The sequence below is a fragment of the Lotus japonicus genome, chromosome 4, assembly GCF_012489685.1.
Source record: "Lotus japonicus ecotype B-129 chromosome 4, LjGifu_v1.2".
Lineage (NCBI taxonomy): Eukaryota > Viridiplantae > Streptophyta > Magnoliopsida > Fabales > Fabaceae > Lotus > Lotus japonicus.
The window spans coordinates 82,434,069-82,460,827 of NC_080044.1; the positions used below are offsets into that span (position 1 = coordinate 82,434,069).

The following is a 26,759-nucleotide window of genomic DNA, read 5'->3' on the forward strand; positions in this document are numbered from 1 at the left end:
AAACAGTGTCTTTGGAGAAAGGGGAGAGAATGTGAGAATGACTTTTCAAGTGGGAAAAAATAAGAAAAGTCTCAACACAAAAGAAACATAAAAAAAAAACTAATGGCCAAGATTGAAAGGAACTGAGGGCCAAGATTAATCACTGGCTAATTATATTTGGATTTACTGAATTACACCCATATACAAAATCTATTTCGCACTTTTCTAATACAATGTCAGGAGGACCAAGTCGCCGCCGACAGAGAGGACAAAATTGTGCATGTGTCACTGTGATTACGGTGGCGATATACTACTAAAGAATGAAAATTTGCGCTAGCATGGCAACTTGCCGTTTGATATTAATTGAAAAAATCAACCATGAAGGAACCTACCTCGTTTTCCACGAATCACATAGTCGTCAACCATGTTGCTAATGCTTCCTTCGATTCCCCTGCTCCTCCTTTTCACATTCACTACCCTCATTCTCTCCGCCACCTTGTTCCGCCGCCGCAAACATGGTCGGAGACGTCCACCGGGTCCACGGGGTTTGCCGGTGATCGGCAACCTCCACAGGTTAGGGAAGCTCCCTCACCGCACCCTACAAGCCTTAGCCAAACTATATGGACCCATCATGTCCCTTCAGCTCGGACAGGTCCCAACCGTTATAGTCTCTTCCTCTGAAGCTGCAGAGCAATTCCTGAAAACCCACGACCTCGTTTTCTCTAGCCGGCACAGAATCCAAGCCACCCAGTACATCGCTTATGGCTCCAAAGGCTTGGTGTTTTCTGAATATGGTCCTTACTGGCGTAACATGAGGAAGCTCTGCACCCTGCAACTTCTCACATCTTCCAAAGTTGAGTCGTTTGCACCTTTGAGGATGAGGGAGGTGCAAGTAGCGGTGAAGTCGCTTGAGAAAGCTGCGACGGCGAGTGAGGTCGTTGACCTTAGCGAGGTGGTGAACAACCTTTTGGAGGACATTGTGTACAAAATGGTGTTGGGGTGTAGTAAGGATGATGAGTTTGACTTGAAGGGGCTTATTCAACGTGGTATGAACCTCAGTGGAACCTTTAATCTTGCAGATTATGTGCCTTGTCTTGGAGTTTTGGACCTTCAGGTGTGTGATTTTTGTTTATCCAGTAACATGATTTCCTTTTACTTCTGTAGTAGCATAATTGTGAATTGTGATGCAGTATTAATTAGTTGTGTTAAATCTTGTGTTCTGTTTTAGTTGCATAGGTCCTTCTATAACTTTTGAGTTGTTTAACTGTTACTATCAGGGATTGAAACGAAGCTTTAAGGAAACTAGTAAAGGAATTGATCAAGTGTTGGAGAAGATCATTCAGGAGCATGAAAGTGGTTCAAATGTGCAAAATGGTGGGCACCATAAGGACTTCACAGACATTTTACTCTCACATATGAACCAACCTATTGATTCCAATGATGAACATAGTCATGTCATTGATCGAACTCACATTAAGGCTATCATCTTAGATATGATTGCTGGGGCATTTGAAACTGCTGCAACTGTTGTGGAGTGGGCTTTATCTGAGCTCCTGAGACATCCAAGAGTGATGAAAAACCTTCAAGATGAGCTAGATAATGTGGTTGGACTGAACAAACTGGTGGAGGAGGATGATTTAGCAAAGCTGAATTACTTGGATGCTGTGATTAATGAGGCATTAAGATTATATCCTCCGGGACCACTAGTCCCTCGTGAGTCAATAGAGGATGCTATGGTTCATGGTTATTTCATAGAGAAAAAGTCAAGAATCATCTTAAATTTATGGGCTATAGGAAGAGATTCTAAGATATGGTCGGATAATGCTGAAGAATTTTATCCTGAGAGATTCACCAATAACAGTTCAGACTTTCGGGGACATGACTTCAAATTTATACCTTTTGGTTATGGTCGCAGAGGATGCCCTGGCATGAACTTAGGCATAGTTACGGTTAAACTTGTTGTTGCTCAATTAGTACATTGCTTTTCTTGGAAGCTTCCACCCCATACAAGTCCAATAGACTTGGACATGAGTGAGAAATTTGGCCTCACAATACCAAGAGTTAAACACTTGTTTGGTGTGCCAACATATCGTCTTATGAGGGAAACACTTGACAGATCAAGCTGATTCTGGTTTAAGGATTGAACCAAAGGAGAATTGTTCTGTTTAGATTCTTGTCTCATTGTTCCTTGTTTGTTAATTAATCAAGTTAATAGTATGGATTAATAAAGTGCTGTACATTATTCAGATTAAGGAAATGTACATTGAGTCACATTCAAAATCAAATGTGCATTTCCTCATGTTTCTGCACATACTTCGTATATGTACTTCACCAATGTAGTTTTAGAAATGTTGTTGACATTCAATCTTAAGGTTACATATTTTAATGGCATTATTATAGGATATTTGTGTCAATTTCTAAAATATGTAAAAAAAATGAGTTATTTGCTCTAGTTTGGGAGATGGTTCCCACAGATTTCATTGAATCTTTAACTCATCCAGCATCCAAAAATACTAAAGGAATCACATTACAACCTATTATTATAGGGGTAAAGTTAGCAGCCTTCTACTATGGTAATCTTGAATTAGTACTGCAGATTCTCATTTGGGAGCTCTGCCTCTGCAAAAGGTAAATCTTGACACGATCAAGTCCATATTTCAATGCTTGAATGTGAAGCAGCAGTTAAACAATCTGGTCCAAAATCCCGGTATTACTGGTTCTTGTTGCTCAAGCGGGTCTTTAAAGTTCGCTTTTTCGCCTAATTCTTCAAATGAGTCCACTACATTTTGAAGCCTTGCTACAAATTCAATCAGAAGTGATGTAAATGTTGCTAGAGATAGTGCACTAGCACTTTCGTAGGTTCTTAATTCTTCTTTTGTCATTGCATCTGGTTTATGATAAACATGAGCGGGCCAAGACATCTGTTTCCTGAACTTGTTTTCAGAAGCAACAGATGCAAGCAAAGCGGGGTTATTTTCTTGAGAGGCTGAAGTTAAGTGTCCTTCCCAACTTTTTGGAACTTCAACTGAACTAAGATCAAGCACAGCTTCACTCAGAGACTTACAATCCAGGAGATTTCTTTCTTCATGCATGGTAAAGAGACCTTGAGGATCAACCTCCTCTCTTGGCCTGTTTCCAATTTCCCATCTCTCTGAATTTACAAGAAGGTAAGATTTTTTATCAATCTTCTGTTGCAATTCTTCTGCTGCCTCATGCACTTCATACAACAAGTCTTCAGGGCCTAGTTTTTCCATCTTCTTAATTTTGTTTCCAAGTTCACGTAACACTTTGGCCCCTCCAGAACCTAGCCTCTTAAGCTCACTATGAAAAACAAGTCTCTTCTCAGCTGGAGCCTATGTATCAAAAAAGAAGTTCAATACAGTCACAAACAAGTATATGTAACTCAAGGCGAAATTAACAGTGTTATATGTTGCAAATGAAATTTGCAAGAAATGGAATAAATGTTGACATGGAAAAACTATCTTTGATATGGAAAATACTGAAAGCTGCATTAAGAAATGCAAGACGAGGTAGATATCACTCATTACCCTCGTGATTTCTGTCAAACAACACAGTTAATTTTGCCACATCAGAATTTCTTACAGTTTTTCTTCATAACATATAGCATTGCTGCTTTGTTATTTGACAGAAATCTTGGAAGGTGGTTAGCGATAACTACAACTTGTGTTCAGTATTGCAACATTTAATATCTTCCTGAGGAAATAGACTGCAAACAAATTTCAAAATGAGAAGTACCTGAATTTCAGAAAGTATGCATCCGTGCAAGGCCATGACCATAAATGCACAATGCCTTAAAGCTCCACTTACTTTCACATAATTCTTCCATGGATATCTAAGCATTTTGTAATGACCATGAGGTGGCTCCCAAACAGCAAATCCCATCTTCAATCACTCGTAGGTGACAATGAGTCATAAAGATTATAATACACCATACTCATGAAACAGACAGAAAAACAGTAGAAGACAGTACCAATGCATCCTCTTTGCTTGTAGATTCAACAGCGGATCTGTAGCCGTCGTAAACCGGATCATCAGAAGCTTGGTAAGTCAGAATTTTCGATGGCACTTTCTTGTATTCAACACAATTGAGGTAGTGATTGACAACTCCTGAAAAAGAGGTTCAACAGAGTTGTAACTTGTTCAACCCAGGAAACAGAATCTGAGAAGCAACAAACTAAGTGGGATAACAACTACAAGTTAAGTGTATGTTTAGATACAGATATAAAATCACAGTGAAGTTAAAATCACGATGGACATTGAACAGTCACAAAAGCTAAGGAAAGTTGCTTATGTACACTGTGATTTTGACTCGCTGTGGTTTTCTACCGTGTATCCAACCAAAATGAACAAAATGTGATGGTGAACAAAATGTTAGAGAGAACCTTCCAAAGATGTAGCAACACCCATGAAATTTTTTGCCACGAGATTATGCAGATCCTCACCAGCCCAGATTGGGAATATAAAGATGTTTACTCCCAAAGACACAGCAGCACCAAGTGCAATAAGCAAAAATCTATGTATAGCTGTATTCAAAAATTCCCCTGTTCGATACCCAGATACTGTGATGAAGCAATATGTGATCAAGAACACACGGAACCCATATTCATAAGGCTTCAAAGTCGGGTACTGTTTGGCATAGGAGGCACAAAATCCTGTCAATCACAGAGGTAATTAGAGAACTATGGATGAGCCAGAAAGACATGGACATGAATACAATGAAAGAAAAATCATTGTGAAATTGGAACCTGTAATGAAGATGCTGATAATAATTATAAGTTCTTCCCATTCTCCAGCCATTGCTGATAACTCTGCCACTCCAAGAGCAAGTCCTCCAGCTGATAAGGTTCCTAATCCTCTGTTAAACCCCTTGCTGAGAGTTGCCCCTATACATGTGCATTGTGTTTGATCATAATTTCTTAGGAATTCAAGTGCCAGATAAAATAGAAATGTTCACACAAAAATCTCAGAAAACTAAGCTAGTCTTGAATATTGCCAAAGTTCAGTCTCAGGATAGAGGATGGGAAGATGAGATCCTTCTTACCTCATTAGGTCCTTATAGTGCATGTTTGGATACACGATGGAAAATTAACCATGGTGAGGCAAAAATCATGGTGGGCAGACACAAAAGCTAAGGGAATTTAGTTCTGTGAACCTTGACTTTGGCTTCACCATTCCAATGTGTGTACAAACATCCACATAATCAACTCTTTGTCAAGTCTAAATCCCTCTAATTCCACATAAATGAATATGAAAATGTTTCTGATTGATTACACTTAGATTTATGATGAAAGGGATGGACATGCTGTGAAAGCAATAGAAGCTATTAATTTCAAGGACATAGAGAAAGAGAATCAAAACTTAATCCTGGTCAAATATTTAATTAATTTTCTAACCCCATCAAACTACCCTACTCATTGTTATTTATTCATCAAAATAAAGCTTCACAACAGTACTTTACTTCAAATCAAGTACGAGATCAACATCCTCCACAAATCCTATTCCATTAAGCACAAACAGGATCACAGATTACACTAATGACTAATCCATCACACTTTAATTCACTCCCACCAAGAATATAAAAATAAAAGAGAGATAAATGAGTAGTTGGTGTGAACGAAGCATTATTCAGAATAAATTAAGGTTGAATAGAACTAGAAAACAGGGAGATAAAATAAACCATTAACATTAGTGATAGTTGCAATTGTACCTACCTATACTGAATTCAAAGACAACAACAACAGTGAGAATAGCCCAAACAGAGTAGCGGCTCATATCCTTGAAGGGTTCTTTGAGGAAGATCAAAAGGGAGATGAGAGTGAGAGCAAGACCCATTTTAGCAGCGAAGATAACCTTCCTTGGATCAGAGCGACCCATCTCCCAAGCCTTCTCAGCGATTTGCTTCATCTTCTTACGCCACTTCACCACCATACTCTGCTTCTCATCATCTTCACCAATCCCTATCTGGGAGTAGCCGCCACCGCCGCCATTCATGGGAAGCAGCCTCTCCTTCTTCTCCGTTAAGCTGTGAAGGAAGGACTTGGATTTGGCCAACTTTGGAGGAGGAGGGGCAGCCATTATTGCTTTGTTGCTAAGCAAAGGAAGAGAATGATGATGGATGGTTGATTGGTTTTGGGAATTGAAACCTTGGAAAACTTGAATGGAAAGGTTGTCGTTGCTTTTGTTGAATGTGGACACTTTGATGAACAGAGGAAGAGTGTGTGAGTGTTTGTGCGGTAGAGAGTGAAGTGTTTGAAGTAAAGATATACACGACGTTGAAGTTAGTTCGTGATTGATTACGTAGTATCCACAAAAACCTAATTATTTATTATCTTATCGTTTTTCTTTTATTTTCTCGAAGGATCCAAAAGCCAAGAGAGGGTAAAAAAAGTGGCAACATGTGACATCATATGCTGATAAGAAACGACAACCATAATAACTAATAAGATGAGACATTATGTTTGGTACACAACTCAATTGGTCATCCACATCCTGACATCCATATGCAAATTATGCCCAATTAGTAGACATTGACACTCTTTTAAGTATGTTCAATTCTTAGGTCGTGTGTATGAAGATTGTTAAGAGAGATTTACATATTTAATATGATTTTTTTTTAAAGAAACCTGATAAATTCATTAAGTAAAAGGAATTGAAGCCAGTACATAAGAAGAAACTAATATGATCTTAGAGAATAGGGATATTAGTCTTATACTTGTCGGTTGAATGATACTTTTAGAAACAGAAAATTTGTGAAATGAGAAAAAAAAAATTAGGAAAGGGGATGATACATGGACACGTATTATTTTGCCGATATTCTTATGATATATCACTTTACGTCTACGGTGGCTTTTAACTCTCACAACATTTTGTGACGGTTAAAAATGCATTGTGAGAAGAATTCATGCGTATGTAGTTGTAACTCGTCTTTTATATTAGATATTGTTAGTTTTTTCTAATTTTAACGTGAAGAGGAAAATAACAAGAGAGAAAGAAGAAGATGAAGGAAAATAAAAAAAATGTTGCAAAGGAAATTTTTTATTGAATAGATATATTTCATATATACTTGAATTTAACATGACCTATGATAGAGAACTGTTCAAGAGTCTGGATAACACTGAAGTCAAATGGGCCAGAAATAGGAATGGTGAAATTTTTTTGTAAAAGATAAGGGATCAGTAGCTATAGCAAGCTATACATGTTCAAAAATCCTCTCTGGTATTTTATATGTACCTAAAATTACTCAAACCTTAGTGTTAGACAGTTGCTGGAGAAAATGTTTAAAGTTACTTTTGAAGATAAAAGCTGCAATTAAAGATTGTTTTGAAATGTTCAAGCTAAAAATAATGGAGCAAGAGTTTTTCATTTGATTCAATAGAGAGGAGGAAATTGCATTGTTTTGTGATTTGACCAACGAGCAAGTCGCCATTCTTAGTGTAGGCGATGACAGAGGAAAAAAAAAAGAATAAGAAAGGGAAATCCAACAGAAACAACAACAACAATAAGGGTGTTACTATTAATTACTGTTGAACATGGTGGTGAAGTTGTTGTGTAGCCACCGCTGTTTTGGGTGACCAGTCAAAATGTGAAGGGTCTCAAGGTCATGTCCATGTGTCAAGACCTCAAGGATGAGTTCCAATTTCAAGACCATCGAATAAGAGTCATCCACATCATCACTATGTACCCAACGTATTACAATGTCCATCCACCTCATGTGTCTCCTTTATATGGTGACCTATCACACAACGTATCCCAGATCAACAACGTTAACAAAGGGTTATGCACCTTCCCAATTGTATTTCTGCACACACGTGATGCGTCCATGGAACGGATGTGAGCCTCTCGAGGGCATATTCCACTTTCCAGCATAGTTGAACCTTGAAATTAATTTGGGATGAGTTTGTAGCTTTTCAATAAAATCTCAGAAGATATTTTATCTCTTTTCTTATATAGTATCAATACTTCATGTACAAAGGTACACTATAATTTTATTTTATCTTTATGTCTGACTTAGTCTCTATGGTTCGACTCATCATTAGCTGGCTCTTGATGGATATTTACATGCATATATATGGAATTTTCCAGAACCAATCACCAACCTCAATGATATGTTTATAGGAGAAGGGTACTCTAGAACATTGTATATGGAAGATGAACCAACAAGGGGGTTCATCTACGTCATCCAGCAAAGGAACAAGAGAAGACACCCTCTACTATGATCCAGTGACTCCCGGCGTCTAACACTAAGCTCGATCGTCAAGAAATTTGTCGCTACAAGACAATGGTAGATCGACAACGTCATACTATAAATTGGGCATAACACTATTCATTCGATATCTTCAACACACATCCAGCTTGACGATAGAGGATGACAAACATTTCATGACGATCGAGGAGCTCTACTGTAGCTATGTCAATACAACATCAACGTAGCATTTCCTAGTCTGCGTCTATATCTTCCAAATTGGTCTGAACATTTTAACTTTTTAATTTTTATTATGATTCTCAAATATATATTTCTTCTATTTTCTTATTTCCTTTAATTTGTATTATAAATATGAATGTCGGCATTCTAAAGTAGGTGTAAGTTTGTAACCATTTTGCATGGGACAAGCGTCTGTAGAGATCTTGTCGTGAGTGTTTAAAATTTAAATTATTTGAAGTTGTGAGATATTTTAATTTTTGCAGGGCTTAGCAATAGCATGCATACTATAAGAACAAAATATTATTAAAGAAATGCGAATAGATCAAGAAAACTGGAGAAAGAATCCTGGTCAAAGTTCAATTCCGTTTCTGCAAGTGTACGTAAGGAGGACATGGATAATTGATATACAATGTTTACCAGCCAGACATTAAATATCCTATTAAATATCCTAAAGGATAACTTATAAATAAATCTCGGTGCATGTTAGTCCTTGTCGTTATCTCCTATTTTAATAATGCTTGAATATGAGGAAACAGAAAAGATATTAGATTGATTTTAATGTTATTTTACTGCATTCAAACTTTAGAAGGAGAAAGAATGAAGAGGAGAAGACTTTTTTTCGAACGTGAAGAGAAGACTTAATATAACAGTTAATGTGATTTTTTCTACACATGTATAAAATTGATTTCCAGTACATCACAAATTTATTTTATTTTTATTAAAATTAAAAAAATAACGTACAATATATTCCTATGTCATATAATGTGATAGAGTCTCTGTTAAAAACAATTTTACATTTGCAGTACTGCATATCCATTAATCTTTTTAATTTCCAATATACATATTATATTTATGGGGTATATCACATGAACTCTTGGAATGATCATATTCAATTAATCATAAAAACAGTCAGAACATTTATATTATAGTGGTGTTAATCATTCTAGCTCAGGTTTTTTTCATTTGCAAACTATAATAAGTTGTTTATCACATTAAACAAGCATTCGTTGATAAAATCAAATAGATATTACAATATGTGGGGAGAATTTTAGTTTTTGGGTAAGAGTAGCTAGAAGACATATAGGTGGGAAAATCCAGGGATCAATTTATAGACGATAGATATGTTTCCAATGTAAAAAAAAAAAAACAACTTTAGTTTGACAATAATTTTCTTTTTGGTTGAATACATTTTTTTGGTCAATATTTTTTGGTTGAATACTTTGACAACATAACCCTTCACCAATCGCAAACCCACTGGCCTATTAATAGACTACGCTGGGCTGTTGGCCCATTCCTTGTGGCAGATTTTCTTTGAACAGTCTGTTTATTGACAAAAATATGGACAGTCTGTTAATGCAAAATGACAAAACAGAGAGAATTGTTTTTAGGTGGAAATTAAAAATACTATCCTCGCATCTTCTTTTACCGCCCCTTTTCTCTTTTTATTTCTTTTTTCTCTAAAAATACCTTTCACTGCACCCCATCTACGGGTTGAGATAAGTTAAGGGGAATTTGGTTTGGCACCCCACCTATTGGGTTTCACACCCCACTTTATTAAAAACGGGAATTTAAATTCCGATTTTAATACGAAAAAAACGGAAATTAAAAAACCGTTATGTATTTTAGCATATGTGGCACATTTTCAACCGTTCATTGCATATAAAAAACAAATCGGAATTTTAAATTCCGTTTTGAAAACGGAAATTAAATTTCCGTATTGAATACATGGGGTGCCAAACCCAATAGGTGGGGTGCCAAACCCAAATCTCTAAGTTAAGCTATGCTAAGCTTTGCTTAAATAGGTATGACATAGTTAAAAAATTCAAAGCTTACATCTGAGGCCTTGTTTCAAACGGTAGATTGATAGAGGAAAGAAAGGGAAAGGGAAAGGGAAAGGGAAAGGGAAAGGGAAGGAAAACGTCATTGAAAATTGTGCCCTCAATTTGGTTTCATTATTACTGTAGATGGAAAGATTGATTTTCGTGGGACCCACAGTAATAATGCTTTCCTTTCAAATTGGAGAGAAAGCTGGAGTTTTTTTGTGTTTCAGTTGAAAAGACTGAATACCCCATTTTCCTTATTTATTACTCCCTCCTTTCTAAATATAAGACCTATTCCAAAAAATTGCGCTTATTAAGAAAGCACTTAATGTGACTAATTAGTGTATTGGTTTTTTAAAAATGCATACATTCTTCTCTATTTACCCTTTGTCATTTTCTCTCACTAATAATCATTGCATTCATAGTTATTTGGAATAGTAGTAATTAATGGTAGGTGGTAACTTTGGAATTGAAAACATACAATTAATGTGAGGGGTGAATATGGAAGAGTACAAAACCTTTTGCTAGATTTTTGTAAGAGGTCTTATATTTAGGAACATGAAAATTTTGAAACTAGGACTTATAATTAGGAACGGAGAGAGTATTACAATTGTTTTTTATTCATTTAGTAGCCGTCACCTAACGTAAATTAAGATTTTTTTTTCTTATATTCATATAATAATAAAATAATAAATGTGTGTAACAATTTATTAAATCAATATTTTGAAAAGGTAAGTTTTACGTTAATTTTAAATAATGATTATAATATAAAAGAGTTGAGGATGTTTATGTCATTTTATATATACACACTTTTCTTTCCACTCACTTTTTCTTTTCCTTTCTTTTAAACCAAACAACCTAAAAAATCATCTCACTTTCCTTTCTCTTTCTTTTTTTTTTCCTTTCCTTTCTTTTCCTTTCTTTCCTTCTACTTTTCTTTCCGAACCAAACAAAGCCTGAGTTTTTTAATAGTGTGACCTGATTATCTACTTAAAAGTCTTCATTTAGTAATTTTACAATTAAATCTGATAACAGGTTCACAACCACAATTTCCATAACCATTTTCTTATTTGCATTAAAAAGACAAGCAGTAACACATACCATGATGTATCTTAAATGACCCTACAAGTTGACATAGGAAAGCAAATTTGAAGTCAAAAAGATAATTTATACATAAATTATTAGCTTAGTAGGTTGGGTGGGGTGATCCAGGGATCAATTTTTGGTGGGTGCAATTTATCTTTTTGATATAAAATAAAAAATTATTAGCTTAAAATTTTATAAACAAATATTAAAAAAAAATAATAATTCATAGACTACTAAAACTTACTTAGATTTGGGTCCATAGTTCAGTTTGGATTTCATTTTTAAGAACCCGAAATTCAAACTGAACTTAAGGAGTTTTCCCTTCCAAAATTCAATTCTATCCTTGAGTCCAATTCAAATCGGATCAATCTGGCCGTGCTCCCTTAATTTGTAGTTGTTCTTACACACTCTCTACCCTATTGATACATGTTACATTGGCTAAAAGTAATTGTTTAAACTTCCAAGGTAGTTCGATCCTTAAATAATTAGTAAGTTTTGCACGAAACTTTTACTTCTTCCTTTCCTTTTTAAGTGTCATTCTAGCAAAAAGCTCTCCAATTAAAATAGTGGGTTATTAGAGTTTTTTTCTCATTTTACTCTCTCACATCCTAATCATGAAGTTATTAAGTTTATCAACCAAAATAGTGGATAATTAATTTTTTGTTTTACTCTCTCATATCATTAAAACATTTACTCCCTCCCATTCTTTAAATCAAAACTTAAGACCTCCCTCCCATTAAAACATCTTTTCGTATGTAAACTTTGAAAGCTTTTTTGGGTACTTTCATTGGAATTTAATTTTCAATTACTAGACACAGACACGATTTTGAATTGATGTAATGAGAATTTAATTTTCACTCACTAATAAGGGTATACTTGACAAAATAAACATTAAAACATCAAAACGACAGTTAAATAGGAATAAAATTTTATTGCTAAAATGACACTAAAAAAGGAACGAGGGATTAAATGCAAATGAACAAAAAATTAGCCAAAATAAAATGAATCTGGGATGAGGGGATCCAATGTTTCTTGGTTTTGTCAGAACAATAATTTTCACCATGTCTAGATTCACATCTTATAAAACGAACAAGTCAGGTCCAATTTGTTTGTTTGAGTTGAATACAACAAACAAAAGAAACAAACACATAAAATTCTAGATCTGATTTTCACATCTACCACCTACGTCGCTGTTAGCCTGTTACCCCTAAAATCCTGACACATTTACATTTCCCAACCAAACGTTCCGGCAAGGCCACCACCACCTTGCCACAACGGAAAAAAAAACTCCTACATCGCTTGTAGCGACTCTGACCGCCACAAAATATCCGCAGGTTCAGCATAATCAAATAACCCGTCAATCGTGACATAACCGCCACTATTGTCTTCAGCAGCATCGTATCCCATCATCCCAAACGCTTCATAGCCACGCAAATCGTCTTCGAAACCCAGAAACCCGGTCCAGTCAAACCCATCCGGACCAACCCGACCCGAAAACTCGGTTTCTGGTTTCTCCGCCTCCTGGCTCGGCTCCACCGTCGGCGGCAACCCCAGCTCGTCGTCTGAAGCCTCCAAGAGGTATCCTAGGTTCGGGTTGAAATCACCAGACTCCGGCGCGTGGCTCTGATCCGGAGCAAGTATCTCCTCCTCGAAGCTCCTGATGACGGAATCGAGGCCCTGCACGGTGGTGTCTGGTTCACGCTCCGCCGCATTATCTGCGTCGTCAAGCATGTTCAAAAGGTCATCCTGGATCTCATTCACCCCGGCCGAGTCAAGGACCGCGTCACCCGAGTCAACTCGTTCCGTCTCAGAAAACTCTCCTGAGCTAACCCGTGCGAGTCCGGACTCGGGCGAGTTAACGTCAGGACCGGAGCTGAGTCGGGGAAGCTTTGACTCGGGCGAGTCAGCCTCCGAGTTGTCCTCCCGAACTCGCTTCCTCGTATCATTGTTGTTGTTGTTGTTGTTGCATGATTCACCCATTTGAAATGAGATGGAAAAACAGAAGAAGGAAAAAGCAAAGAGGGTGTTGATGAAACAAACAGAGTGGTGGGTGGAGTTGTTGATGATGTTGTTTGAGTGTAGAGAGAGAAAATGAGAAGGTAATGGTGGAGGGAGAAAGAAAGGGTTGAGGGTATATATAGGGTGGGAAAAGAAGGATAGATAGGGTTACATTAACGGCAGATAGAGACAGGCGCGTGAGTAGCAGAAAAAGCCGCATCCTTCTCCGTTTTTTTCTTTTTCTTTACTTTATTATCGAGTCAATCGTCAAATTGGTCCTTAAAAGTATTACGTGTAATAAGCTCATTTATAGAAGTAAGAAATATTTCTTCAATTTCTGATTATGTAAGAGATTAATTTGACCAACATTTTACATAATCAGAAGTTAAATAAGCACTTTCTAAATTTTGAGACGAACTTATTAGTGGCTAACACTTTTCAGAAACCAATTTGATGATTTAATTATTTACTAGGTATTATTTTTGTGTGTCTTTGGAGGCAGACATCATCATAATAAAATAATAATAATTGACGATGACGATGGCATTAAAATAAAGTTTCCTTAATATTGAGTGTGGGATCCGCTGGTCATTATTGCGGGATATTTTTTATGGAGGGTTTGATTTATGGGAGCTTAACTGAATTTGAATGTAGTTTGAAGTCCGTGGGTGGGGGCCTACCGACATTGGAAGAATCATGTGGTTGTTTTTTAAAATGTGTGATAGACAATGACACGTACTTTATATCTAACACAATAAAAAAATGAAGAAAGGTTGCAAGCATACACACAGGTTTGATTTTTTAAAAAAGTAATATATTACTTTCAAAAAAAGAAGTTAATATTTTTTTTCTCAATTTTTGAAAAATAGTTAAATTTTTGAAATTAAATCAATCATAAGAATATTAGAAAGTGTGTTCCCTGGATATTGAACCTGGATCTTTCACTCCCTAACTTATATGTCTCCGGCTTTTAAAATGAGTTATCACTCGGAAATATTAAGTCTCACATGTGTTACTAGCAAGTCTCACACTACTATTACCTCGACGGACTTAGGTATGGTGAAAAAATAATTTTCCAACAATAATTTATGATGTTGAGTTTAACCAATGACAATAATTTGCCACGTTAATTTATGTGGAATGACTTTGAATTAAAAAAACAGGATTTAAAAAATACTTTAATTTTGGGTGGTTTTTCTTAGTTTTGGGGGTTTGGAATTTTTGGAGTGGTCAGTGGTCTTTGTCTGTCCCACCGGTGGAGGATCGCTGTTGGTGGATTCTCGGTCTTTGCTTTGGTGTCCTTTTTTTATTCTTTCATTTTTTATTATTTTTAGAAAGATAAGACTGGATATTTTTTTATTTTGACAATTTCTTCTTGATTTCTCAATCCACAAGAAAAAGAAGTTTTCCAAACAGGCATTACCGTAGATTGTGGTAGCACCACTTGTCTTTCGCGTTTTGTCTTTTTTGACTGATATTTTTCCGGATAAATTATATATTTTTAGTTCATTTAAAATAGTTCATATTTGACTTTAGGATTTTTATCAAAAAAGCAACTCAATTTTATTTCTAATTGTGGTAATTGATATCAATACCACTGTTTTCTGTGCTTTGGTTTTCTGTCCTTTTAAAAGTGAAAACTGAATTGAGATTATTTTAGAAAACGACTTACTAAAATAAAAAGCTTTAAAGCCATAAATTAAAAGTAAACCTATTTTATTTTTATGCCAATTGATATTCGGCTAAACTATATTCCAGAAGCCTTTACTATTTCTCCTCAAAGAATAATGTTAAGAATTTGTAACTGAGTAGCTAGGAATGACGTGCTCAATTGTGGCAAGAATCAAAATAAATTGGGTCAATAGTGATTTTATTCCATGGGTAATATGGGACCTATTACTTTAATTTTCAAATATAAAAAATTGTCACTTTCATTTCTAGAAAATAATAGATGATCAATTGAATGTATAAAGATAGAAATATAATCATCAGTTCCCTGAAAAATGAAAATCAATTTTATTTTCTTAAATAATTAATAAAAAATGTCTTAAAATGATAAAAAGAACAAATAGTGTTGATGTGAGTGTTTTTCATTGTTATTGATATTTTATATTATTTAACCAATGAAATTGAAATTATTGGTGGTTTAGATGGTTTCGTGCATGTGGTTATGAAGAATTATTCTACATGAGAGACATTGAAAATTCTGTGATGGCCATGCAAGGGAAAACGATTGCCTTGATCTCCCATAATAGAATAAATATTTATCAGCTTAATATTTCATTATAGAAATAGCTAGGTAGTTGTGATTGCCGGCTGAAATCTATTGGCTTTAACTGTGAATATAGTAATAGTTTTAATATAATTTTTTCTTATCAAGGGATGAAACTAAAATAAAGCAAAAAATCAATGGTAGAGAAACATCACATTCGAGTAGTGTAAAAATAGGTTTGTTAGATTAGATTTTGTATAAATATGTCTAACCTACTTAGAATATACAAGGCTGGTGGTGTCTGACTTAATATATTTGTCATAAGTTTTTTTTAACATAGTTTGTTCTTTTTGAATGTTTGATTTGATTTGTTAGTTTATTTAAAAGCATATTCCATAAAAACAAAATTAATTAGATTGTTAAAACCTATGTGAAAATAAGTCAATGAGTTTTATTGGTTTAATGACCAAGAATACATTAAATCAAAACTATTTGTAAATATGCCAGTGTTGTCATATACTCCTTAAAACCTCAAAACTTTAAATAGACAACATGAAAATAAGCAAGATTAACACCTCAAAACTTATTTAGAATGATATTTTTTTTTAAGTCCTTTGGCCACCAGTCTCCACGGTTGAAAGGGACCTCACGTGATTAATCTGTCTCGAGATACGGTAGTGATGTCCCTGGCCACAGGAGTATTATTTTTCACCTCATATGAGATTGAACCCGGACCAGGAGCGTAGGCGAAATTTCTTAAGGAAATGCACATTCAGATCTAGTGAATTATTTAAATAGTTATAAGTCTAATTTCAAGTAGATTTATAAACTTAAATCGCATGTTTAAATATATAAGAAAGTCAACAAACATTTAATTTCAAAATATTTTGATAAATTTGTAATTTAGCAATAATAAATAACTTATGTAATTATATTTGTTTAAATATATCAATCTATTAATTTTTTTTTTGAATAACCTAGTTTTTTTTAACTACAAGCCTTTTGAACATATGATTAAGAAATATATCAATCTACAAGAGAGATACGAAATATCACATAAATTAAGAAATTAAATATGGAGAAAAAATAATATTGCAGGGAGTACATTGTTTTATGGTACCCAACTACACTACACATATCATTATTATATTAAAACTACGGTAGTACTAGATAACTAGTGCGATAACCCGTGCGTTGCACGAAATTTTATGTTGGAATTTTTTAATAAATAAATTAGTTTCCATATATATATGTGTAATTTTTAAATTATAAATAAGTCAATCGTGTATAAATCAATCGTGTAATAATATATGAAGAGAAAAATGAAATAAATAAATGAAATTATGTTGTCTATATCAAACATTTCAAAAACTTCCTTAAACACCACATTTACCGTACTGGTATGTTGTTTGCCCGACTCATCCAATATACAAAGTTTAAGACCATTTCTTGAGCGTACTCTAGAGAGAGCTACATATAACTGACCATGAGTGAAGACGGGCATCGGAAGGAAGAGCCCAACCTGAGATAGTATTTGTCTTTGACTTTTTTTAAGGTCATCGCAAAGCATACTGCAATTGGAAACTCTCTTCTTCTGAATTTAATTGGAAATTTGTAATCATAAGGAATCAAGTCCGTTCTTGAAATGTGCATTTTGACATTAACATTTGTTCTTGTGGTAACAGTTGCACCGATAACACGTTCACCAAGTTCCACAATTAACTTGGTTCCATTGCATAAATTTGTTGTTTGGTCTATATTTCTCAAAAGCATGATTGAAGTACCAACTTTCAATAATAGTTTGTGGTTAGGGATTCCTGAACTTTTAGTGTCGTTAAAAATTTCTATGGTAAACCACTCACCTCGGATTTCATAATCCTCATTTGATCGCAAGGCAGAGTCGGAGCTCAGATATTCATGTTTTGGTGCAGCTATCATGCCAAACATGTGTTTATCATTTCAACTGCCTCCAATGTAGGGGCCAATATTGCTCTATCTTGAAATAATTGCAGGTCTCTCATTTTGTGCGGAAGGTCAGAATATGTATATTTAATCAATTCCATTAATTGGCCATGACTAATTGAGATGAGCAGATCTTGCGGGATTTGAACATCATGCTCTCCTGCAAACTCTTTGATTTCTTTTGCTTCATCAGGCGTCTCAGCTGCGGTTAGCCGCATGTTCTTAGACAATTTCATAACTTTGCATTGCTTCCACAATGATAAAGAGGTTATAGTAGCTACCACAAAAGATTAGTTCTAAACTTATAAATATTTAAGGAGAAATTGCATTGTGATGTTTATCATTGTTACATTAATCTCACTTATATTTTGCAAAATTCATTGACATCTCCCCTTGATGTCTCATTTAGAGTAATATAGTAGTGTTAAGTGTTATAATGATAAATCTTAGTGGAGGTCAACACAATAATGCTAAACCTCAAGGAAGTTGGTGCAATGTATCCAATAAAATGAGGGAGATTAGTGTCTTGTTAAAAATAGAAGGGAGATAAATGCAACAACAATAAATGTCATTGAAGACTAAAGCAATTTACCCAATATTTAATGTATTCTTTAGAAAGGTGAAATGTCATCTTTTATATCAACTGCAAGTAAGTGAAGTTACTTTGTACAGATTTTGTTAATATTCATAAGGCATGAGCAAAAGACCATAATGTTAACTTACTACAGTGCAATTAAATTCCGCAAGTCAGCAAGATGAACATGAGATTTCTACTAAATCTCTATTAAAGTAGAGACAATTACAGAAAAGAATGTCATCTCAAATAGCATGCCCAAACTACGTACTAAACTTCCAGTTTATTTTTGTCTCTAAAATTGGGAAAAGCTTGTCCCTAGCCTTGCCCAAAGATGAAAATGAATAAGGATAGTGAGAGAAAAAATAAGTCACAAAATCTTTATTCCATAATAAATTTCATTAGGCTTTATTCATTATGCACATGGTATATCACTCTAGTTGCCTAAGCAAGTTCTTTCTCTATTTGCACATAAGCATAAGTATCTTTAATTAGTAAGAATGATTCTTTACGTCTTTGAATTCTCCCTCTGACAAAGAAGGTTTCTCTTCATCTCTGAATTTTTTGGCATACTCGAAAATGACCTTACTCAATGGATGCTCATTATTCACCTGAGGAAGCGAACAAAAATTGCAATTCTTTATGACATGAATTTGCATGTATAGTCCAAGAATTCTAAAAGAACTTGGAGCAATTAATAAATTAAATTCGAGTTATCATAGCACTAAAACAACTATCACAAAACTACAACTATTTTCCATAATTGTTAGTGAGGCTAAGCCTTACAGAAGGAGATGAGGGAGAGGCCTAGCTTAACTGCAACCACAAGTTCATAGAATCAAGTCTTCTATCATTAGAAAGATAAATACAATAATCAAAATAAATACAATAAATATAAAAGGCGCCAGCACTTTTGCTCACAATGTTCAAATCACTCAGTTTGAGTCAGCTCACCTCTGCAAGAAAATAAAAAAAATAAGAAAGAACATTTTTTATCGGTCCAAAATGCTAAAGGGGAAGGATGGCGACAATCTTCAATATGTTTGCCAATTCAACACATTAGCATTGGTGCAATAAGGAGAAAAAGGAAGAGCCATCAAAAGCATATTGGTGAATGTGTTGTTCATGGGTAAGTACATCCATGTGTGACACATAATCTTCATATTCATAGCATTAACTATAGTTGAGACCTATATGTACTCCTTATTTATTTTTCATTTTTTACTTTTAAGAAGTATACTCTAAAACATTAGAATAAAATGTACTGCAGTTTTGTCCATCTTAATATACATTCATCCTTCTCAACTATGAAGTTTTAGTAATATCGGAAATTCCTCTCAACGATCTAACTTCTTGACCAAGAAGTCTAGAACAAAAAGTAAAACTAAAAGAATGATTTTCCAAAATTTAACTGTGAGAAAAGCAAATTTATGTTGAAAGTTGCATGATAAAACTTCAATAACAACAAAATTTATCCATCATTAGTGTTTTAACATCCCACTTCAGGCCAACATAATTTGCAGAAAAAAAAACTACCAATTACCATTTTCAACTTCTTTCATCCAGCACAGGTCACCCTTTTGTAGCTAATGCAGAAGAGGCAACATCCCTCGCTTAAGAGTACCATGATTTAGGCATTGCAAGATTCAAATTATAAAATTAACAATGCTGTAAAATAAAACCTAGAATTCAATCCATCCATAAGGAAAATCTACTAAATCATAATGAAAATTAAGAGATAAGGCCAGCACAGGTCCAAGTTCGTTATTCCTTTTTTAGCACCACTCCCTTCTCAGTCCCCTCTCTCTTCTTTCTTTCTTTTTCAAAACACCAACTTTTCAACCAATAAATCATAATTAAGAGACCATATTTTCCACATCAACTCTGCTACTTGGCTTTTGCACAACCATCACAATACCATCCTTCACTGCCTACAACAGAATCATATATACAATTGCTAAATATTTTGTCTTAGTTTCAATGAGCATGCCAATATGATTTAATAGAGTTTTAAATTATTGTTAAATAAAGAAAACGAAGATATTATCCACCATTTGTAGTCTAATACTCTAATCTGATTAAATACAAACGCACTCACTTGTAAATAGCTTTTGCCTTTACCATTAGTCAAGTCTTCCACTTGCATCAATTCTATAATCTGTTTAGGAGATGCCACTGCAATGAAAAAAACAAACAAATTAGTTTCCCTAGTTTCACAACTTACCAAGTCCTAAAGACAAACAGATTGATGTAAGTCATAAAACTAAATTAGTAATAAGATATGAGATATGCAGATATATGAGGTTGAATAACGACAACATTGGTAGACTGGTAGCATGTTCTGAGAACTTCGATACATTCATCGAGGCTCCGGAATGTCTAGCTCTATTCAAAGTGAACATATAGTTAAGTCAGCAAAGATCCTGTTCAAAATAAAATTGAGGAGATTTCTTAAACTATCCCATAGCTCTATCTGAAACTGCAAACTAATCCTTTATTTCTTAAACTATCCCATGGGTTGAAGAGATATGCTTGCTCAATCCAAGTACTTAGCCATATGTGACAAAAAAAATTCTTACTGAGCAATAAATTTCTCAAATGAAAACATAACTATCAATTTTCCCTCTTTTGATTAAACCTGAAGATCTCCTATTTCATCTTGATAAAAGATAGTAATGAAACTCATTCGGTATACAACCCAAGTCCCTCAACTTGATATTCCATAATTACTGGACCAGGGTAATTATTTATCCTCAAGTATGCTTATGGAATTAATAATCATGAAACTTCTTCTCAATGTCATCCCCTAAACACATCAAGACTTCGATATTGTTGCATTGTTTCACTATTAACATAAATATATGAATAAACTTAAGACCAATAAAATAAAAGCACAAATATAAAGAGACATCAAATACTAAAAAGATAATAAACAATATGTTTATATTTTACCTGGATTTGTAATCTTGTTTACCAAAGAGAATATCTGCATAATTGTTAGGAGAAACAGAAAAGTTGGATCCATTGACTCTAAGGCTCCCAAAAATTGATAGGTTATATAAGGGTGAAAGTGGTGTTCTGGCTCCAGCTACACCTACACATATAGGAGAACATCAAGGATACAAATGGTAAGTAACCTAAGTAAGCATACAAAATACATTTTTAAGAATGAAACTTAAGTAATTTAAATATAAGAACTTACTTATAGAATTCTGTCTATTCAATTCTATTAATATGCTAAATATTACCTAGTTACTTTCATACTAACAATTGATATTTACACCAGCACATTCTCATTAAGAGCAATTGTGTCCCAAAACAAACTTGTCATTTCATTAGAAAAACTAAGACAAAGGAGCACCATGTAATGATTATTTAATATGAAATAAAATTATTGGACAAATAAGTACACAAAACCTGAGTGTCCATTCTTAGCGTAGGCACCAAAACAAATGAAAAAATAATGAAACAGCTCTAACACCTTGTTAGGAGAGAGTGTCCACATCATTCATTATTTCTCTTTTCTTTTTATCATATCAAACAATCTCTAAGATGTACTATTTTTTCTCATAATTTTCTCTACTCATCTTTTCTCCTCTCTTTACCTCTCCTAAACCAAACAAAGCATAAATGATACATCAATTTAAAAAATCACGGAACATACTCCCTACAAAACTTAATTGAAAAAGTTCAGTAAAAATAAGTAAATGACCAATTCAACTTGTGACTCCCTGAAAAAGACCATTAATTTGTAAGATCAAGATTTGGTCATGTGGTACAACTCTATGTTTTGATGATAACAAGTATTTATTTGTGGATGAACAACTATGATACTCTAATGTTTGTCTTGAGTGTTTTGACAAACAGGTTCTGATTCTGACACCAGAAGATATATTCGTCAGAAGTTCTGAAGATCAGAAGATCAGAAGATCAGAAGATCAGAGGATCTGAAGATCAGAGGATCTGAGGATCAGAGGATCTGAAGATCAGAGGATCTGAAGATCAGAGGATCTGAGGATCAGAGGATCAGAAGATCTGAGGATCAGAAGATCTGAAGACCAGAAGCTCTGAGGGACCAGAGGCTCTGAAGGTTCAGAAGCTCTGAAGGTCCAGAAGCAGAAGTTACGAAGGTCAGAGGATCCAAGCATCCCTCTGACTCTGATCACCAAGCTTCACAAGTTCCAACACGAAGCATAACTCTGATCAGAAGTCAATGGTTAAAGGCAAATGTCTCTATCGAGAAGTACAAGAGCAGTGTACTATTCTGAAAAGCCTACCTACCAAGGTTCAGCCACAGCAGGTTCTGGAAGTTCCAGAAATGCCCTCCAACGGTCATATTCTCTCAACAGAAATATCCTTTGCACCTTGGACTATAAAAGGCTGAAGAAAAGAAGAAAGACTAAGAGTGAGAGAAATCAAGAGCTGCAATACAAGAAAAGATTCAAGCCTCTACTTTCTTCATCTGTTCTTATTTAGTTTACACTCAGCTTATTTAGAAGCAAACCTTTGTAAACACCAACCTCAAACAGTTGTTTGATTTTCCTTAAGGGACCGGGTAGGTCAGTATCCTTAAGAAGACTAAGAGAGTGAATCTTAGTGGTGATTCCTTTAGGAGATCAAGGTTGATCGGATCCTAGAGAAGACTAAGAGAGTGAATCTTAGTGTGAGCTAAGTCAGTGTATTGTTAGTCACTTGTAGGTTTCAAGTGCAGTTGTAACAATTATCTGATTAGTGGATTGCCTTCATTCTAAGAAGGAAGAAATCACCTTAACGGGTGGACTGGATTAGCTTGAGGGATTTATCAAGTGAACCAGGATAAAATACTTGTGTGCTTTTCTCTTCTCTCTATCTTTATCCGCTGCACCATCTATCTTAGAGAAACCGAAAAGATTTACTTTAAATCTTAAGGGGAAAGTCTTTATATTGAAAACGCTATTCAACCCCCCCTTCTAGTCGTTTTTCACACCTTCATAATTAATGTATTAGAATAATCAAACAGCTTTAAAGGGGACATCAATATTAACCATATATACATAAAATTTAAAGACCAATAAAAATTATAGCAGAATAAGTACTCTATGACTAATTAATATGATAACAAAGGGAAAGGAAGAAATTGAAAAGAGGACGGTTGGGACAAAGCCATAGCTACTTTGCTTGTCTGAGTAATATATGATGTGCGGGGTGCTCAATCAATAACATGACCTAAGCACTAAGATGATGCACAAATAATGAGTTTAACATTCTACAACTCATACTAAACATTGTGTTACCAATAATCCTTCTTCCAATGCTAATGTTTGTTCCAATGCAAAAGTTCCAACATTGGCAAACTAAACTTTTATATACCAAGAGAAAACGATATGCTAATTGATAAAACTTGCACATCTCCACTCACTGACAAAGATATAACATTTCCATCATCCATTTCATAAAATCCTCAAGAGAAAAAATATAACAAATAAGCAATAGTTTATAACAACATATGCAAAAGGGAGGAAGAGATAGAACAGTCCCTTACAATGGCTCTATTATACTCAGTTTCTTAGAAGACTGAAGCATTGAGTATCATATGCACGGTGAAAATAACAGCTCAATAGCCAACAAAAGACTTCAACTTGTAACTCCCTGAAAAAGACCATTAATTAATTCAACTTACATCCAAAGGAAACTTTGAATTGAAATTTGTCCCATCATCCTCATACATGATTTGGAATAGATTCCAAAGAAAGATATATCTATCTTCTCTCGCACCGGTTTTTTATAACATAAGGCTTGAAAGCCATGGAGGAAGAGATAAACATTACCATTCTAATTTAATCTACCGATTTATAAATTTAAGCTTTAGGAAGGACACTCAATTTCTCAAAGAGGATAAATTTAAAATCACAGCAGACAACAAATTAAATCAAATATTTCATTCACAATCAAGTAATAAAAACTAATCAATAAGAAACCACAACAAATCATAACTTACCAAGTCAACTATATGTTGTAAACTAATTAAAACAAAAGCAACACTGACAATGCCAAACAGAGGAGGGCGGAAGATTGTGATGAATATGATAAAGAAAGGCCAGAACCCCATATCGGCAGTCATATTCTACAGCGACTCTTAGTCACACCCAAGCCTATATGTGATAGCTGCCTTGGACCCTTTTCAAAGGTCTTTCTCTCTGTGCAGGTCCCAACAAAACAACTATAAAAGAGGTTCTTGATCTCTTTCTTCACATTGAAGAAGGTTTACTTAGTAGATATGGTAAGGTGAAAGCCTAGCATATAAAGTCGTGGATTAATGTTCATCATCTTCTTCCAAATTACTTGAATTGTTAGTCAAAGAAAGTACTTCAATTCACATAACCAAAAAAATCGTGGATAGCATCCTTTTATGCCAGACTCTTAACACCATGAAATTGAATGAAGAAAATCATTAGACGGAAAATGTTGTTTGCTTTGGAAAAAGAACGATGCAAATAAATAAATAAAAAAGAACTACCAATAATCTCAAAATTATTTACCTCGGTATGCATTGGTTCATTTCGCTCTAGAGACATAGGCACTGGCTGGTCTTCTGGCTTTCATCAACAATTATACACTCCCCAAATCCACCTTGAATTTGGATTTGCAAAATTGGACTTCTTGGTTTCTTGCTCAAATTGGGACCATCACTCAAAATTTTTGTAGTGCAACAAAATTCAGCAAATGAAGAATCAAAGCCTGCCTACATGAGATTACTGAGTGCTAGAAATCTACACAGCGGGCCTACTAAAAGCAACACCCCAAAAGATACTTGGGCCAAACAGAAAATCTCCTGAAAACCAAATAGAAAGAGATCTTTAGTTAAGTAAGCTTAGAAGTTAGAACCACTAAAGCTTTGAATTTTACTTGCAATCTCCAATCATCAAGAACATAAGAGAATTTGTAAAGAAGAACGAAAATATTCGACTCAGAAAGAAAAATACTTATGATACGAAAAAAAAGCTCTAGTGCCAATTTGAAGCTCTAATAACATTGGGGAAGAGATGGAGGAATGAACATAAGATGTTGCTATTTAGAAAAATGCACAGCCAAATTTGTGAGGGAAAATAGGGTTGAAAATTTGAATTGCACTTTGACTGGCTGTTACACAAATAAGAGTTAATTGAGTGTGATTAAGAGATAAAATTCAAACTTAAAAATTTGTTTTGAATGACTGAAAGTAAGTATATTAGTCATTTCATATAAAAGAAACATAATTAACAACTTTGCTAATGGATGCTAAATTAGGGAATCGGCATAAAGAAATTAGGGATTGAGTATCTTTCCAATTCAAACGTAATAAATTTATCAATTCCAGGAGTATTACCCGTTTGAGCAGAGTATGAATAATTATCAATTTATCAAAATTGATCATATTTTGAATAAATGTTTTTTAATATGTATATCTTTTTTTCCTAATTTATTGAGTCATCAATATGAACCAATGAAAATCAAACATTTCAAAAATATCGTTAGAACCAATAGGTGAAAAACATGTGACATTTAGGTTAAAAAAAGATATGCTTCTTTTTTATTTTTATTTTTTTGAACGGTTAGTTGAAAAAAAAATTAAAATCATATATCTCTCATACTATCCAGTCACGTTCAAAACAAAAGCAGTATTCATCCATCAATGTAAAAAAAGAAATTAGTAAAATATGCTTCCTTTTTACTTTTATTTTTTTAAACAGTTAATTACAAAAAAAAATTAAAATCATATATCTTTGAATTATAGTATCCGTTTACGTTTAAAAAAATATAGCATACATTCATCAATTAAAAATTTTGCTTTAAAAAAAAAGCATTATTCAAATATGCATCTTTTTGACTTTTTTTTAAACGGTTAATTGCAAAAGAAAAATTAAATTGATTGTTATATCTCTGAGTGATATGGCATTCACGGCAAAATTAAAATATCATTCATCAATGATGGCATCTTTTGTTAGTATATTCCTAATTAAACATAATTTAATTTTTTAATTTATTGAGTTATCAATAGGGATTAATGAAAACTAATTAATGTGGACCAATTAGAATAAGACATTTGGAAATTTAATGGTATCAACCAATAAAATGAATACATGTGGAAATCAAGTAACAATGTGGCCCACCTTGGTGGATGAGCTTTATATATTATTAAGATTGAAGCATGTGTAGGTGCAGTGTGTAATGTGTACTGTATTGCTTTGCAGTGCACCAAACATAACAGCAGCTTTTATTGAGGAAAAATCAGGTAGGCAGCAGGCACACCCGATCCGAATCTGAAATTATAATATATAATATAGTACTACGGTAGCTGTTTACGAGGTGGCCAGGCCTGTTGTTTGTTACCGACGAAGCTGTATAATTGTCTTGTCCCTCTGTCCACGTTGGGTTGGGTCCCATCACTCCAACTTAGATATGTCATGTCTTCATACCCGGGCTCCACATACAACATCATTACGTTTGGATCTATCCTCTTAACATATACTAGTGTTCTTTCCCCGTACGTTGCACGACGATTAAATTTATTGTAAAAATGAATCAGTAGAAATATGTTTTAACTTAGTTTAGGCTCTTTTCAGTAAGTAGAACAGAGATGGAACCGAACATATGTTACAAACATGTAGATGAATGACCACAGTAAATATATTAATTTGATTAGGTTGTATAGACCTCACAATGGCA

At 34.3% G+C, this 26,759-nt stretch overlaps 3 protein-coding genes across 3 annotated transcripts; 1 reads left to right on the plus strand and 2 right to left on the minus strand.

Annotated features, from left to right (window-relative positions):
- Nucleotides 1-215: 215 nt before the first annotated feature.
- On the plus strand, nucleotides 216-2,264 carry LOC130711431 (cytochrome P450 CYP736A12-like). Its single transcript, XM_057561046.1, has 2 exons — nucleotides 216-1,093; nucleotides 1,257-2,264. Exons 1-2 carry the CDS (start codon nucleotides 404-406, stop codon nucleotides 2,103-2,105), a joined length of 1,539 nt encoding a protein of 512 aa, XP_057417029.1. The 5' UTR covers nucleotides 216-403; the 3' UTR covers nucleotides 2,106-2,264.
- A 119-nt stretch (nucleotides 2,265-2,383) lies between these two features.
- Nucleotides 2,384-6,255, minus strand: LOC130711429 (aluminum-activated malate transporter 9-like). The gene is made up of 6 exons (XM_057561044.1): nucleotides 5,712-6,255; nucleotides 4,746-4,883; nucleotides 4,383-4,652; nucleotides 3,971-4,107; nucleotides 3,736-3,882; nucleotides 2,384-3,332 (listed from the first exon to the last, which is right to left on the minus strand). Exons 1-6 carry the CDS (start codon nucleotides 6,073-6,075, stop codon nucleotides 2,637-2,639), a joined length of 1,752 nt encoding a protein of 583 aa, XP_057417027.1. The 5' UTR covers nucleotides 6,076-6,255; the 3' UTR covers nucleotides 2,384-2,636.
- Nucleotides 6,256-12,406: 6,151 nt separating this feature from the next.
- LOC130714354 (uncharacterized) lies at nucleotides 12,407-13,651 on the minus strand. Its single transcript, XM_057564251.1, has one exon. The coding sequence runs from the start codon at nucleotides 13,306-13,308 to the stop codon at nucleotides 12,619-12,621; it is 690 nt and encodes a 229-aa protein (XP_057420234.1). The 5' UTR covers nucleotides 13,309-13,651; the 3' UTR covers nucleotides 12,407-12,618.
- Between the last annotated feature and the right edge of the window lie 13,108 nt (nucleotides 13,652-26,759).

Coding starts and splice junctions, on each gene's coding strand:
- LOC130714354 (XM_057564251.1), bottom strand. CDS start 13,308: ATGGGTGAATCATGCAACAACAACAACAACAACAATGATACGAGGAAG.
- LOC130711431 (XM_057561046.1), top strand. CDS start 404: ATGTTGCTAATGCTTCCTTCGATTCCCCTGCTCCTCCTTTTCACATTC. Junction 1,094..1,256: donor TTGGAGTTTTGGACCTTCAG/GTGTGTGATTTT, acceptor TGTTACTATCAG/GGATTGAAACGAAGCTTTAA.
- LOC130711429 (XM_057561044.1), bottom strand. CDS start 6,075: ATGGCTGCCCCTCCTCCTCCAAAGTTGGCCAAATCCAAGTCCTTCCTT. Junction 4,884..5,711: donor TGTCTTTGAATTCAGTATAG/GTAGGTACAATT, acceptor GCACATGTATAG/GGGCAACTCTCAGCAAGGGG. Junction 3,333..3,735: donor GCATACTTTCTGAAATTCAG/GTACTTCTCATT, acceptor TTTGATACATAG/GCTCCAGCTGAGAAGAGACT.